We start from the raw sequence: 14,397 nt of genomic DNA on the forward strand, positions 1-14,397 counted from the left end.
CACAACCTCCCAAAACTCTGGTTCCAGGAATCCGATGACCTTTTTTGATGTCCATGGGTGCCACGGGTACCTTCTGACCAAATCAAAGGCCTTTAATTCCTCTTTCTTATTATCCACCCCCCACTACAAACACCTTAAACCAGGAGCCCCAACTAAGTATGAATTTAAAACACGTTTTTAAAACATGGAAATATTTCTGAAAGTTCCTAGGGTTCTGATTAATTTTGAAAGGGTACAGCATATTTATTCCTTGCTGTAGAAGACATCAGAGGTCTGCTGCCAGGTAGCACTGGCAATGCCCTCTAATTTGGCAAGAAATGACAACAGCATCCCACCACAGGCTTTCTTGGCTTGGAGATAAGTATTTATAGTGGCTAGGAGCTGAATTAAAATTCCAGCACGGTCATTTTCTAGCTATTAACCAGAAATTTCAAATCGCAAGATAACTCATCTCTAGGCTCTTGTTTTCATACATTGAAATAAAAGCTAATGTTGCCAAAAAGTCCTTCCTCATAGAACTTTCTAGAGGAAGTAGTAGTGAGAACAGCCTAGCATCTAGTATTTATGTAAAGTTACATAAAATGTTAATTTTACAAAGCCTTGGAGGAGTGGGAGAATACTTGCTTGGCATGTGTGAGGCTTTGGGTTTGATTTTCGATACAGAAAAGGAATTATTTTTAGAAAACCTTTGTTCCCCAAAAGATGTTACTCACACTGCAAATTTGTATTCAGAAAAATGGGGAGGGGAGCAGAGAGCTTTTCCTCAAAACACCATTTTTTTCTCTTACTCTACATTGGACAGCTAATAAGAAACAGCAGAGCCATCAGCATGATATCCAGTAATATCTAAATGGATGCACATGCCAAAGCACGCATGATTTCTAAAAATTGGCTGCCTGAGTCCTGAGACATTCCATCAATGTTCTGTATGCGAAAGAGCTGGGATTAGTCATGAAAGCACAAACAAGCTATGTTCCAAAACGTTGAGGAAGCTTTGAAATTTCAGGTGCCTGTCTGTCCACACACCGTTCATGCTTAGAGCTGTTCAGAGTAGCCTAATAGTCATCATTAAATTTTAAAAAATAAAGGTATTGACTTAAAAGTAGCATTATGACAAAATTTGGCACCGTGTGTGCAACATTTTGCTTTGAAATGTGCCCAGGATTGCAGTGCTGAGAGACTGGAAAGAGCTACTTCTCTTTCTCATCACAACACTTGAGAGGAAGTGGTACCAGGGTGGACCTCCCAGAAGGTGCCTGTCACTGTTGAAAGCCACTTAGGAGACCACTGGGCTTCGTGTTTGCCTTCTGTTCACTATACCAGTCTTCCCAGTATCTAGTACATAATTCTGTGTCCTATAATTTTCATGCACTTTCTCTTTAAAAAATATCTTCTACACAGAAACACACACACACACACACACCTTGCTATTTGTTCTTTTAAGAAAGTTGCTTGTGGTCTCCAACTCACAGAATAGCTGAGAATATGCTGAACTCTGATGTCCCTGTATCCACATCCCAGGTGCTGGGATTACAGGTGTGCCTAACATACCTGTTGTTTTTCTGGACAAGAGATGCTGCTTCTGTCAGCCCTAATCCCAACAGTTTACTTTAGGGATATGTCCTTGTCCTCAACTTCTTTACTACCAACTGTAATGTACTGAAATTAGCCGCCAGGTGTCAGCGTTCCTCCAACCTACCACGGTGGGTAAATGTTTAACCAGGGGTGGAGGGAGACGGGAGATTTGAAATGTCTTAATTCTTCAAACGCAGCCCCTAAAATTTTACGAAAAAGGCAGAAATAACCCTAAGAAACACATCAAAATGCAATGCATCATTCTTGCAGCAGTCTAATTATTATATCATACCATTTTTTACTGAACCTTTCCCTAATGAGGCGGAGGACGCCTCATGGCATTCTGTTATGTACAAAGTGTTATTTAGAGAGAACAAATCACAGTGTTTCAGCCGATCATGCAGATAAACACTGCTTACATCTTATACTCAGATGATAATGTCTTTACAGAAAAGGAAAAGCATCCAGCTAGCTATCACAGTGCGGGGAAAGAGGGGAGTATTCAATAAAACACAAAGAAAAAGAGTACATGGCTGTATCCCAATTACAGTAGGTGTAATTTAAGGCAAGCCTGTGCCACAGGAGTTTGATGCTATCCTGGACTGTGTGGTGTCCAACTTAAAACAAAAATTAAGCCAAATCAAACAACAACAACAACAAAAAGCCAGAATTAGAAGTGATATAAATATCCTTAAAGTGATTTGAGTTAAATACATCCATAAGATGGGCAAGAATATCAATAAAGCTGTGTAGTACAATATAAAAAATGGCATATTTACCAAATCATGAGTTTATTAGTTGCACACATTTTGATGGGAATGATACCGAGGTAATATACCAGATGCTAGATGAGTTTGTAGCACATTAAGGAAATGATAGCTCTAAGTTTATCTATCAAAGTTTGCTGTTTTTTTCTACCTAGATTTCACATACAGAAAATAAGATAAAGGTTTAAAAAAAACTAGAAACAAAACAAACAAACAAACAAAACAACAACAATAAATAGGTGAAGTCCCTGCTCAAATTCAGTCTTCAAAAAAAAAAAAAAAAAAAAAAAAAAAACCAAAAAAAACCACTGTAGCTGTTGGCCTGGGGCACTTGGTCTTTAGGATGAAATTTATAGCACAGTCATGCAGGCAAATGTGTGAATTGGGGGACACTGAACACATGCCTTCTGGATGGAGACAGGTGCCCACACACATGTTCACATATATGAACATACACGTGAAGACAGATACGCGTACTTATACAAACACAAGACTTGACTTTGAAAAATGAACAGATGACCCTTTGTTCTCCAACTTAGCAATTTCTAAGTTGTCTAGTTAGATTACTTTTTTTGTTTTATTGTGCATAACTAGAAATGAGCAGCAGGACCCCAGCAACTCCTGGCATTCTCCAGGACACCTTCCAGCTTCCATTTTACTTCCTTAAGATGAGACAGATTGACATATTATTGGCTGCCAAGACAGTTACTTGAAGGTTCTGATTCCAGAGGCATCAACTTTAAGGACACCAGACAGATTAGCTACGATTTTAACTGAACTAAAGCCAGAGACCAGAGGACACAGGAGACTGAAATGGTAGCTGAGGGTTGGAGAATGCTGGAAGCTATTTCTCATCATGTGGGTAAACCTCAAGGAAAAGAAACCGCAGGAGAGAAGAAAAGAGTCATCTTCATTCCCCACTCACTTCATGCAACCATTCCAGTACACGGGGAGCATCAAAGAGCCAGGATGGCTCTCTGATGGCTGCCTGCCTGTCTCTCTGGAGAGCTGTGAGCTACTGTATTCTTCACTTTCTAAAGTGAAAAAAAAAAAAGAGAAGGGATGTTGGCACAGATAGTAATTTCTACTGCATAAAAACATTAGGACTTCCAAGCGTGGTTTATGTTTACCAGGTGATCAGAGTACAATTTCTAGCTCTTCTTCACAAGTGCAAGCCATACTTTGTTACTATAATCACCCATGATTTCTCTTATCGGGACACGGAGAGAGGGTAGTTCCCTGGCATCGGATCACATATGCATCTGATATGAATCTCTGAAAACCTGTTCAACACCTTTGTAAACACAAACACACAGCAATCATTATGCACACAAACATCTATATTTTCTCAGAGGGTTCCTCCTTGGGTTTTACAGTGTGTAGCCTTCACAGCTGTATTGATGACCCATAGAAGACTCCAACATCAGAGAAGTCAGAGCTTGGTGACAGAGGAATCACTAGATAACAGGTGGAGACGCTCAAAGGACAGTTGATCTGGATTCTAGGATACACGTGCAAAATTCTGGCACAAGTATGAGTGTGCATCCCAGGATGAAGATTCATAGCTTCTTCCGATGTGAAAATGAACTGTGTATCCTCAGATTTAGAAGAGTCCCTTTAAGAAGTACACATATGGGATCCAGATGGATGGAGAAAATGAAGGATGCCTCTAGAAGCTGCTGGAGAATCATGAGACCGCTTCTGGAGAGAGAGGTTGCATCTGGAGCGTTGTTCGGGAACTCAAACACTTGACTGGGGAATCAATCATCTTCAGAAAGAGAACAGGGAAAGCTAAGAGCAGAGCTTCTCAGGCAGTTTCTGTGTATTAGGTCCAACTGTGTTCTAGAATGGAGCAAGTGTGCTTCCTCTAGGTCTTCGGCTGAGTCTCCTCCCTTCATGGGACTGCAGGCTGCAGGTCATTCACACTCCGCTAAGACGTAGTCACCCATGGTTTCTTTTGGGAAGACAAGAGACCCAGGGAGAGACATTACTGGCCACGCATCATATTGTCTTGTCCCTTTCTACCTCCTCCATCCCTGACCGTGGAATCCAGAGACTCCACTGGATTTCAGAAATGGTTATCTCTTCATTTTTAGCAGACACTGTTTTAGTAGCTGTCTAACCGCTTTCCTCGTCACCTCACTCACCCCTCACAATCTTCCACTAACACAAACATTGTTCCCTTCTGCTTTTGTGACATCACTAGCTCCTCAGGCATCCTGTAGTGTTCCACAGGACTATGTAGGCTAGCTTCTGTCTCCCTCTCATTTTCTGAGGCTACAGATACTCAGAGCTGGAGTGGGGTGGGCACTTTGTGAATGAGGTACACACAAAATCAGGGACAAGGCTCAGTAATACACTCTCTTACTCAGCAATGTTGTTCTGTGTGTGTGTGTGTGTGTGTTCTAAGAGAGATTCTCACAACCCTTCAACTCCTGGCAATCCTTGTGCTGAGATTAGGGTCACAAACTACCACAGCTGTTTCCCACTGCCTTTCTGGATGTAATGTGAACATTTCTTAGAGTGACATCCTAAATCATTTCATTCTCAGGGGTCCTCTTTAGCTGCATCTACTGGTCATAAGTTCCATTCCACAGTAGATTTAGGTTCTGAGACTCACCTTAGAGGCTTTCTCAACCTCGACTCTCTGACTCTACCTTAAATAACACCTGCAAAATAGTAGGTGCCTAGAAGGTTTTTCCTGAGTTAGGAACTTCCAATCTGGGAAAAACAAAACAACACAAAACATCCCCAAAGACATTTTGGAACTCTCAAAGCAAAGAACGTAGAGAGGGCTGGCTTCCTATAGAAGCCTCATTTTCCGCAGAAGTACGTGTCCTGGAGGAAGAAGTACACGCCACTTCCCCCACGCTCCTACTCACCTGAAGCCTTCCTTTTCCTGAAGATCAGGAACAAAGCCCCAACAAGGAAGAGGACACCAACGGCGATCCCACTGACGACTCCAATAATCAGGGCCCGAGAAGGCAAGGGCTCTAAAACGGCAAATGCAAATTCACACGCACGACTGCCACATCCCAGCCCAAAGCAGACCTGTCTCTCAGAGCCAAGGGGCTCATCTCTACAACAGATGATCTCTGCCCCTCATGCCCATCCTTACCCCAGGTGACAGAGAGGGGCTGGTCCAAGCCTGGGTGGTCCACTTGACAGGTGAACCTTGTCTTGTCACCAGGGGTCACAGCCAAGGTCACCTGGCTTTGATAGGTCCCATCCCCATTGGGCAGCATATCCTCGGGGTTGATGGTCTCGGCATCCAGCGGCTGGTCGTCCTTCAGCCACCGCATAGTGATATTCTGGGGGGAGAAGTTCAGAGCCCAGCACCTTAGAAAGGCCCCGGCAGAGGTCCAGTGATGAGTCACCTTCACCAAAGGAGGCACTTGAGGGAGAGAGGAAGGAGAGGGGCGTGTTTTACCCTGGGCAGGAGGATTGAAAATGTCACTTTCTCTTGAGGGTAGGAAGAGCACACCCTTCTCAGAAAAGCCAGCTGGATGAGATGCCACTTGGTATCCTGAAAATGGCTTCAAAAACTGATGCTAAGGAAGTGCCACACGGAGAACAGTCGCTTCTTCTGTCTGCTCCCTGCTTAACATCGGCAGCTGCCTAAGCCCTCTGACCAGGCAGGCGACATTCCTCTTTCTGTGACACACATTAGGCTTGGACCCTCAGTACATCTGGTTCAGCCTACTAAGCATTCTTGTAGGAAAGAGCCTTTGTAAGTAGGGAGCCATCAATGAGACTTTAACTCCTTAAGGATTTTGCTGCTCACGTCTACGGCCATACCACCCTGAACGCGCCTGATCTCGTCTGACATTAGAAGCTAAGCAGGGTTGGGCCTAGTCAGTACTTCGATGGGAGACCTCCTGGGAATACCGGGTGCTGTAGGCTTTAAAAAAATAAAAAATAAAGAATAAAAGAATAAAAAAAAGGGGTGGGGGCTGGAGAGATGGCTCAGAGGTTTTGAGAGCATTGTCTGCTCTTCCAAAGGTCCTGAGTTCAATTCCCAGCAACCAATTAAAAAAAATTTATAAATTAAGATTTTGCTGCTCAGATGGGTTGCCATATTTGGTACTTTCATCTGATAATTGATGTTTCTGCATTGTTAAAAACATAATAAATATACACAGGTTTTGTGGCTACATCACGGGAAGGGTACTGATGCTCCCTTTTAAGCCACATGCATGAAGAAACTAAGTTTGGGTTCATAGTTGTGTTGTACACCTCAGTATGAAGTGAAACCTCCATCCTAAGTGGTGGTTCTCTCTTTGAAATCAAGGATTTGGGAAGCTGAGGCAGGAAAATTGCTGCGTCTGTGGCTAGTCTGGCCTAAATAGTAAGATGTAGGCCAGTCTAGACTACAGTGTGAGAGACTATCTAAAGAACCAAAACAACAACAAACAGATAAACAACAAACACAACGACAAGAGTCAGGCTGGCACAGGCCAGGTGTGGTTTGTGATTGTAATCCTAGAGCATGGAAATTTGAGGCAGGGGTTTTCTTCGAGTTTGAGCCCAGGCTGGGTTACATACTGAATTAGTCAGTTTGGGCTACAAAGTGAGATCCTGTCTAAAGAAAAATAAGTGAAATGAATAAAATGGGAATATGGAAATCTTAGGAGTGAGAAAGTACTTTCCAAATCTGGGAGTGACTGACGCCTTGACCTGGTACCTTGGATTCCCCCACTTAAGAGCGTGGGGCCGGGTATGGGTCCTCATACCTTGCTGCCCCAGAAGCCCTCTCCCCAACTCCAGGAACTGCTTCAGTTGTTCAGGACAGTCCCTTTCCAGGTAGTCCTTGTTCTTCCTGGCGCCGAGATTGTGCTCTTCCCACTCCACCTTGGTGGCCCAGGCCCCTGGTTCTGCTGCTCTCCACTCCAGCGTCTTGGGGCAGAATTCGAGGTGGTCTTGACCATCGTACCCATACTTCCAGAAGCTGCTGGTAGTGTTGTCTTCGTGCACCTCACAGCCCAGGATCACCTGCAGGATGTGGGACTCGGACACCACTCCCACCTTAGTAACTGAAAACCAAAAAAGAGGTTTTGTCTCCACCATCCCCAATTATGGAATGATCGGGGACAGACAACTGTCGCCCTCTTCTGTGCCCTCCCCCAGGATCTCACACCCACCGTTGTCTACTTCAAGATATGTCCCCAAGGTAGCGAAACAGGGCTGTGCTCGCTCTGACTGCCTTGGGGGGTGACTCCCTCTCCACGTACCCTTACTGTGGTTATAGTTGTCCATGATAGTCCAGAAGTCCACAATGAACATGTAATCCCAGCCTTTCAGGCTCTGACTCAGCTGCAGCCACAGCTGACTCGAGGTCCGATCCAAGACCCACGGGGCCCGGGGCTCCGCACGGCGACTCTCGTGATTGTAGGACACGAAGAGTTGGTCGTCCACATAGCCCAGAGCCTCAAACAAGGGCAGCCCAAGGTCTGGCTCAGAAGCACCCATGAAGAAATAGTACAGAGAATGGGACCCTGGGGAAGTAAGCAAGCCGGCTTTCAGAATGGGCAGCAAGCAGGATCAGGAGGCAGAGGTTCCACAGCCCTGGGTCAGAGCCTGCCTGCTAGGAGCTGAGCAAAGCCTCCTTGTGGAGCGTTACAGTTCCCTTCCCAGCAAAACCCTAGCTGCTCTGGCCTTAGCTCTTACTCTGCCCATCTTGATGTCCTCCACTTGAATAGAGGGTTTACCTGGGAACCCAGATTCTGGAAAGACCTTGGGTTTCTCCAGCTGGGGGTGGGGGCAAGCTAAGGAGTTGCTGCTCGATTTGTAAAGATGAAAGCCCTAACGAGCGGGAGATAGTGAGTTTTCTCTACTTCCATGTCTGAACATTTCCATGTGTAGATGTTGGCCGAGAACCGCTGACGGCTGTGTTGACACAGAACTCAGGACAGCAAACAGAAGGGGTTCCAGGAAAAGGAACTGATGGCATCGGTCACCGTGGGGCTTTCCCAAGTTTCTCTCAGTTCCAGAGCAGGCTTGATCAAGGTTGCAACCTTAGTACTTAGAATGGCACCCGGCATGGGGTCAGCGCTTCACAAATGCTTGTTGGCCTGGAGTAGGTGGCTTGCTTACTCTTTTAACCCTAATATTCTGGAGACTGAGGCAGGAAAATTGTCTCAGCTTTGAGGCCATCTGGTGTGCATAGGTGAATTCCAGGCCATCCTGAACTACGTAGGGAGACACCCCCCACGGCAGGGGGTGTGTGGAAATAAAGCAAGGTCAGATTTAAGTTGGTTTACTTGTTTGTTTTTCAGTCTGAGGAAAGATCTAAGCTGAGAGTCAGTGAGCTAGCAATAACTGCTGCTTCCCAGCACATAACTAGTCAAAAACGATCACAGATTCAAATGTTATTAAAGGGTATTAAGTAGCACTTTGGCATTCTTTAGAAAAAGCCTGTTAATCTTTTGTTAATTTGCAAATCAGCAAAGCCCAGCTGAACAAGGGCCTCTAGCACAGTGGTTCTCAATCATCTGCCTGTCAAGACTCCTTGGGGTCGAACCATCCTTTCACAGGGATCTAATAGCGGATATTCTCCATATCAGACATTCACATTATGATTCATGGCAGTAGCAAACTTATAGTGAAGAAGTAAGCATGAAAATAATTTTGTGGCTGGGCGTTGGTGGCACACGCCTTTAACCCTAGCACTCAGGAGGTAGAGGCAGGCGCATATCTCTGTTGAGTTGCAGCCTGGTCTACAAGAGCGAGTTCCAGGACAGCTAGCACTGTTACACAGAGAAAGCCTGTTTCGAAAAACAAAAACAAACAATAATGATGCGATGATGATGATGATGGTGATGATGATGATGATTTTCTGGCTGGGGGTAACTACAACCTGAGGAACTGTATTTAAGGGTCGCAGCATTAGGAAGGCTGAGAAACACTGCTCTGGTCCTGCAGGTGTCTAGAAAGTGACTGCCAAAAGACCCTGATCCCTCACCCTCAGTGAGTGAGAGGGTGTGGAAGCCTAGTTCTCGGCTGCCTTCCTGTCTTCGGACTCCTAAACTCTTTCCTTAACCTATCTCACCTGCTCCCAAGTCTTAAGACATGAAGATCATATTGTCCCAAACCTGAAGTTCCCTTGTATTACAGAAATATCAAAGCCTCAGGACAGGAATCCCTCCACACCCCCACCCCAGCCCCACATGAGGGTAATTAATTATTTTATGACGTCAAGGCAGCACACTGAGGCAGAAAAAATTTTTGCATAGTATCCTAACAATGAACAATGTATGGACTCCATTGTAGGATCCAGAGCTGTCCATCTAAAGGAATGTTTTGCTTTCTGTTTAAACCTAAATGTCGTGTCAGGACCCTGAATTCTGGGCCACTGATCTCCCCAATATGGCCATAATGAATAGATCTGTTCCGTCATCGCTGGACTTCTTAATTGGGAAGTTGCTACCAACCATAAGAGCTGCCAGAGCCCTGGTTTCTGCCCTAAAATCTTTGTTTACACTATTACACCCATTTGTAATAATAATAATAATAATAATAATAGTAGTAGTAGTAGTAGTAGTAGTAATAATAAACCTTTCAGGATGAAAGAACAATTTTTAAGCGAGAGGAAATGTCCTCCATGCCTGCCACTCCAAGTGACCTTCACCTCCTCTCATCAAAAAGTAATACAGGGGGGTGCCACCCAGCACCTCCAGCGCTCACAGGGCTAACAGGAGTCTTTCTCTGCAATCGGAAGAGAAAACGCCAAAGGGACAGCTGTGGTCGCTCTTGGTGAGAAACTTCAGATCTCGGGTAAGTAGGCAAGGTAGGATAGCGCAACTCACACTTAAAACAAACCGCAGGCTCAGCTTTATCAACGTGGCTCCTCACCTTTGCTTAGACTGGCGACACCCCACCTGGCCAGAGCAGGGGAGAAATGCGCCCTGGGGTAGCTAGAAAAGCTAGCTGTGTGGCAGATGTCCCCTGGGGGTCTGCTTATGGAGAGTTGGAAGGGGGACAGCGGAGGGAGGCGTTGGCACTCTGCAGTGACAAACTCCATGCACCAAGAAAACCACTTTCGGTTTTGTGTCCACCCCCACCCCCTTTCCCCTCCCGCACTTACGCTGAGGCCGCGCCTGCGGGGCCATGGACCACAGCAGCAGCAGGAGCAGCACAGAGAGCCCAGCTGATAGGTCCATGTCCCCAGTCTGGCCCACCTGTCTTCACTAGGATCCGGAAACGTGGAGGATCCAAGAAGTTACCCCGAAGCCATTGCTGAGACTCCGAACCTCTCAGATAAAACTTCCTGGCAAGCGAAATCCCTTTCCGGGGCCTTTGGTGAAAAGAAACAAGTCCTAAATCTCAGTGATTCAAGTCTGTGACTTCAGTATTCATGAGGCTGAGGGACTGCTATGAGTTCAAGTCCTCCCTGGACTACATAGTGAATTACAGCCCAGCTTGGACTACAGAGTGAGACTTAAAAAAAGAAGAAGAAAGAAAGAAAAGAAAGAAAAGAAAAAAGAAAAGAAAAGAAGAAAGAGAAAAAAAAAGAAAGCTAAAATTAAAAAAGAAAAGTGAGTATCCAGAACTTGCACTCTGAATCCTGAAGCTGAGGGCGCTTGTTTGTGAAACACTCAGTGACCCAGCAGGCTCCAAATCAATCCCCAGTCTCCGCCCCTTAAATCATCATAAATGTTGTTAATTGAGAAAACTTATCTCACAAATTTGAAATCTAAACATTCAACATTTCCACACTCGCTATCTAAATTCTGGCTTGGGAATTTCAATCATGTTAATAAACTGAATGCATATTTATTCAAAGCCTTAGATTATCTAACAAATTTAGCAAGTGGTACCTTTCTAGGTATGCCAATTTTGGTAATTCAAGAAGAAAATCAAATTAGGAAATGAAGGGCTCTTAACTGAATGTGGATAGTTGAATTAAGGTTGAGAGAATGCGTACCTAGGGTTTGGTTCTTCTTCTTCTTCTTCTTCTTCTTCTTCTTCTTCTTCTTATTATTATTATTATTATTATTATTATTATTATTACCAAAAAATAAATCACATTGATTGTAATGTGATTCATGTGTCTAATATGTAAAAGTTAGTGGGGTTTGGTTTATCTGATGAAGTTAACAGCCAATACCAATCAATTGCAGAATATTTACATTTTCTAACTCTCAGTTTTAGCCATTACCTCTCAAATTCCTACACACACCCTGCCCCACCCCCAGGCTGAACAACCACTCATCTTCTTTCCTTTGATTCTGACATACATGCACATGCCCTACAACTAGAATCTATACTTCCTGTAGCTAGTGTGTGTGTGTGTGTGTGTGTGTGTGTGTAAGAGGCAGAGACAGAAAAAGAGAGAGAGAGAGAGAGAGAGAGAGAGAGAGAGAGAGAGAGAGAGAGAGAGAGACTTCTGTGGCTTAGCCTAATGTTATCATACATGCTTGTCCTGATCCATCTCATTCTCTAATTAGGATTCATAACTCCACATTTTATTCACTCCTCAGCTTGTGCACTTCTGAGATGTTTCCATTTTACATTCTGGGGTATAACAGTGTCATGAATATCAGAGTATATTTTAATGTTTTCTTATTATCTCATTGCTCTTACATACTCACCATGAGTAGAGGTTGTGTAGTAACTATTATAAACCTTTTAACAAGCTGCGTGGCTGTTTTTCAGCAGCTGCAGACAGCATTTCACCTTCCCATCAGCAGAGAACAAGAGCTCCGATTTCTCTACGTTCTCCTGTTGTCCGTCTTTAAAACTCCAGTTTACCCACTGTGTAGGGAATGGTACCTCAGGACTTGGACTTTCTTCTCCTTAGCCAGTAACATAAACATCATCTCACCTGTTTATTGCCAATTTGGAAATCTTTGGGGAAATGTCTTTTCAGATAATTACTCATTTTTTTGAGGGCAGGGATCTGGGTTATCTGTTGCTTGGGTCATCAAAGGGTGTGTCTCAATATTATTTGTAACAAATGAGTTTGGGAGACTACTAGACCTCGGAATGTGTCATTGTGTCTTGTAAAATCTCTTTCTAGCTTGTCTGAATTTTGATGAATGTAAGGATTTGCATCCCTTGTGATGCTGTGATGGGCATCTGTCTAGCTGCTCTAATGCTCGTGCATTTTGCTCTTAAGTCCTTTTAACGCCTTCATCTTGTTCTCATCTGCCCCTAATGCTTAAGACCTCAAGGAAATGAACAAGTACTGGCAAAGTTACATCAGCAGCAGACAGATATCCTCTGGGGGAAATATATCCCATGGGGGAAATATCAGTTATCAGTTACCTGTAAAATCCTATGAGAAATAACCATCAGAGGTCCTGTTAATACTCCTCCCCTTTCTCACACATAGATGTATTTACATGATCTTCCTTCACGGATACACATCTACCTAACTTTCCACTCTCTAATCATATGTATGTATGCATGAATAATAAAAACCCAGAGACGGATATTGGGGTTCAACCTAAAAAGCAGAAAAGCAAAGCAGCCAGTCAGTGGCTCTTATCTCTACCTCAGACCAAAAATCTCTATCCTGCTTCCATGAATCCTCAGATTGAGAGTGAGCCCTGTCTCCTCCTGTCTTACATTCCTCCCTAGTGCTGGGATTAAAGCCATACACCACCACCTCTATGGCTAACTAGTGTGGCTGCTGGGATTAAAGGTGTGTGTCACCACTGCCTGGCCTGTATGGCTGACTAGTGTGGCTGTTGTGTGTTATGATCTTTAGGCAAGCTTTATTTATTAAAACAAATAATATTCTACTATCTATGTACTAAATGCTCTAACTGCCCACCCCACAAATACATACTTATAGGGAAGTGAGACAAAGTTATAAAACCAACCTGTTGCTTAATCTGAGATGTCAAACCCCATAGTATAAGATAGAGATGAATAAAAGCTTTTAAAATTACACACACACACACACACACACACACATATATATATATACTTACATACACACATATGTATTTGTGCGTATTTTTTATTGTCTGTGAGTTATGTGTGTGGGCAATTGGGCAAACTTGTGGCAATCAGAGGACAACTTTCAGGCGTCAGTTCTCTTCCTCCCCTAGGTGGGTCCCAGAGATCAAACTCTGTAGGCAAGAAGTTCTTGACCTGCAAGCAGTTCCCAAGTAACCACACAGAGGCTTAATATTAATTATAAATGCTCAGTCAGTCGCTCAGGCTTGTTACTAGCCAACTCTTACACCTAAATTAATCCCTATTTTCTATTTTTGTTTGTCATATGGCTCTTGGCTGTCATCTCATTTCCACATGTCCTGCTTCTGCATCTGGCTTGTGACTCCTGGCTCTGCCCTTCCTCCCAGCATTCTTAATTTTGCGCCCTCACCTAACTTTATCCTGTTTAGCTAATAACCAGTCATCTTTTTTATTAAACCAACCCCAGTGACATATATTCACACGGGGTAAAGAAATATTACACATTTCCTCCTGTTTGTCTAATTAAAAAGGAAGGTTTTCACTTCAACATAGTAAAATTATGTAAAAGAAAACCAGTTATCAATTAAGAATTACAGTTACAACCTCTAGCCCATTTGTATTTGACAAAATTAGAGAAAATATTCCATTATTTATTTTATCTTTGTGACTCTAAAGTTTTATACTTAACTTATCTTTTATCAGAACTAAGGAAAACTTGAACTATGATTGTCTGGTCTTCATCTCTATCAAAGACCCTTAAAGGGTGAAATCTTACCAAATAAAAGGGACATCTGGCTGCCTAGACAGTCATTCTAAGTTCTTCTGTAATATTGGGGCATCCATCTTTGGTCTATAGGCATAGACTTTGATGAGAAGCAGGGAATTTTGAAGGAGTTTCTTACTTTGTCTTGGCAAAGGTTGGCCGTCACTTTCTTTTGCATCCAGTTTGGACAGTATACTGTCAGAAACTGAGGCAAATGCTGTGCAATAATCTGCTAATGACTTTAAAGATTTGTCACTAGAAGCAGTTTAATAAAACAATGATTGGCGGTAGCCAGGCAGGAAGGTATAGGTGGGGTGATCAAACTGAGGATGTTGGGATGATGAAGGATGTATTCAGAGGAGTCTC

The 14,397-nt window shown here is 43.6% G+C and overlaps 1 protein-coding gene and 1 non-coding gene across 3 annotated transcripts; one reads left to right on the forward strand and one right to left on the reverse strand.

The window, feature by feature from the left end:
- Nucleotides 1-3,661: 3,661 nt before the first annotated feature.
- Hfe (homeostatic iron regulator) lies at nt 3,662-12,851 on the reverse strand. 2 transcript variants are annotated; one of them, XM_038333267.1, is made up of 7 exons: nt 11,266-12,851; nt 10,426-10,635; nt 7,574-7,837; nt 7,076-7,375; nt 5,461-5,736; nt 5,225-5,335; nt 3,662-4,296 (listed from the first exon to the last, which is right to left on the reverse strand). In XM_038333267.1, the coding sequence occupies exons 2-7, from the start codon at nt 10,499-10,501 to the stop codon at nt 4,259-4,261; spliced, it is 1,065 nt and encodes a 354-aa protein (XP_038189195.1). In that variant the 5' UTR covers nt 10,502-10,635; nt 11,266-12,851; the 3' UTR covers nt 3,662-4,258. The 2 variants fall into 2 exon arrangements, with proteins under 2 accessions (XP_038189195.1, XP_038189194.1); XM_038333266.1 differs by lacking the exons at nt 10,426-10,635; nt 11,266-12,851 and adding an exon at nt 8,051-8,750.
- On the forward strand, nt 6,127-6,245 carry LOC119818066. Its single transcript, XR_005285988.1, has one exon. It is a non-coding gene; the product is annotated as a 5S ribosomal RNA (ribosomal RNA).
- Nucleotides 12,852-14,397: the final 1,546 nt, after the last annotated feature.

This window comes from Arvicola amphibius, chromosome 6, assembly GCF_903992535.2.
Source record: "Arvicola amphibius chromosome 6, mArvAmp1.2, whole genome shotgun sequence".
Taxonomy (NCBI): domain Eukaryota; kingdom Metazoa; phylum Chordata; class Mammalia; order Rodentia; family Cricetidae; genus Arvicola; species Arvicola amphibius.

Excerpts from the sequence above, each read along its gene's own strand:
- Hfe (XM_038333267.1), bottom strand. The coding sequence starts at position 10,501 with ATGGACCTATCAGCTGGGCTCTCTGTGCTGCTCCTGCTGCTGCTGTGG. Across the intron at positions 7,838-10,425 it reads CCCGCAGGCGCGGCCTCAGC|GGTCCCATTCTCTGTACTAT; the intron begins GTAAGTGCGGGA and ends TTACTTCCCCAG. Across the intron at positions 7,376-7,573 it reads CAACTATAACCACAGTAAGG|TTACTAAGGTGGGAGTGGTG; the intron begins GTACGTGGAGAG and ends TTTGGTTTTCAG.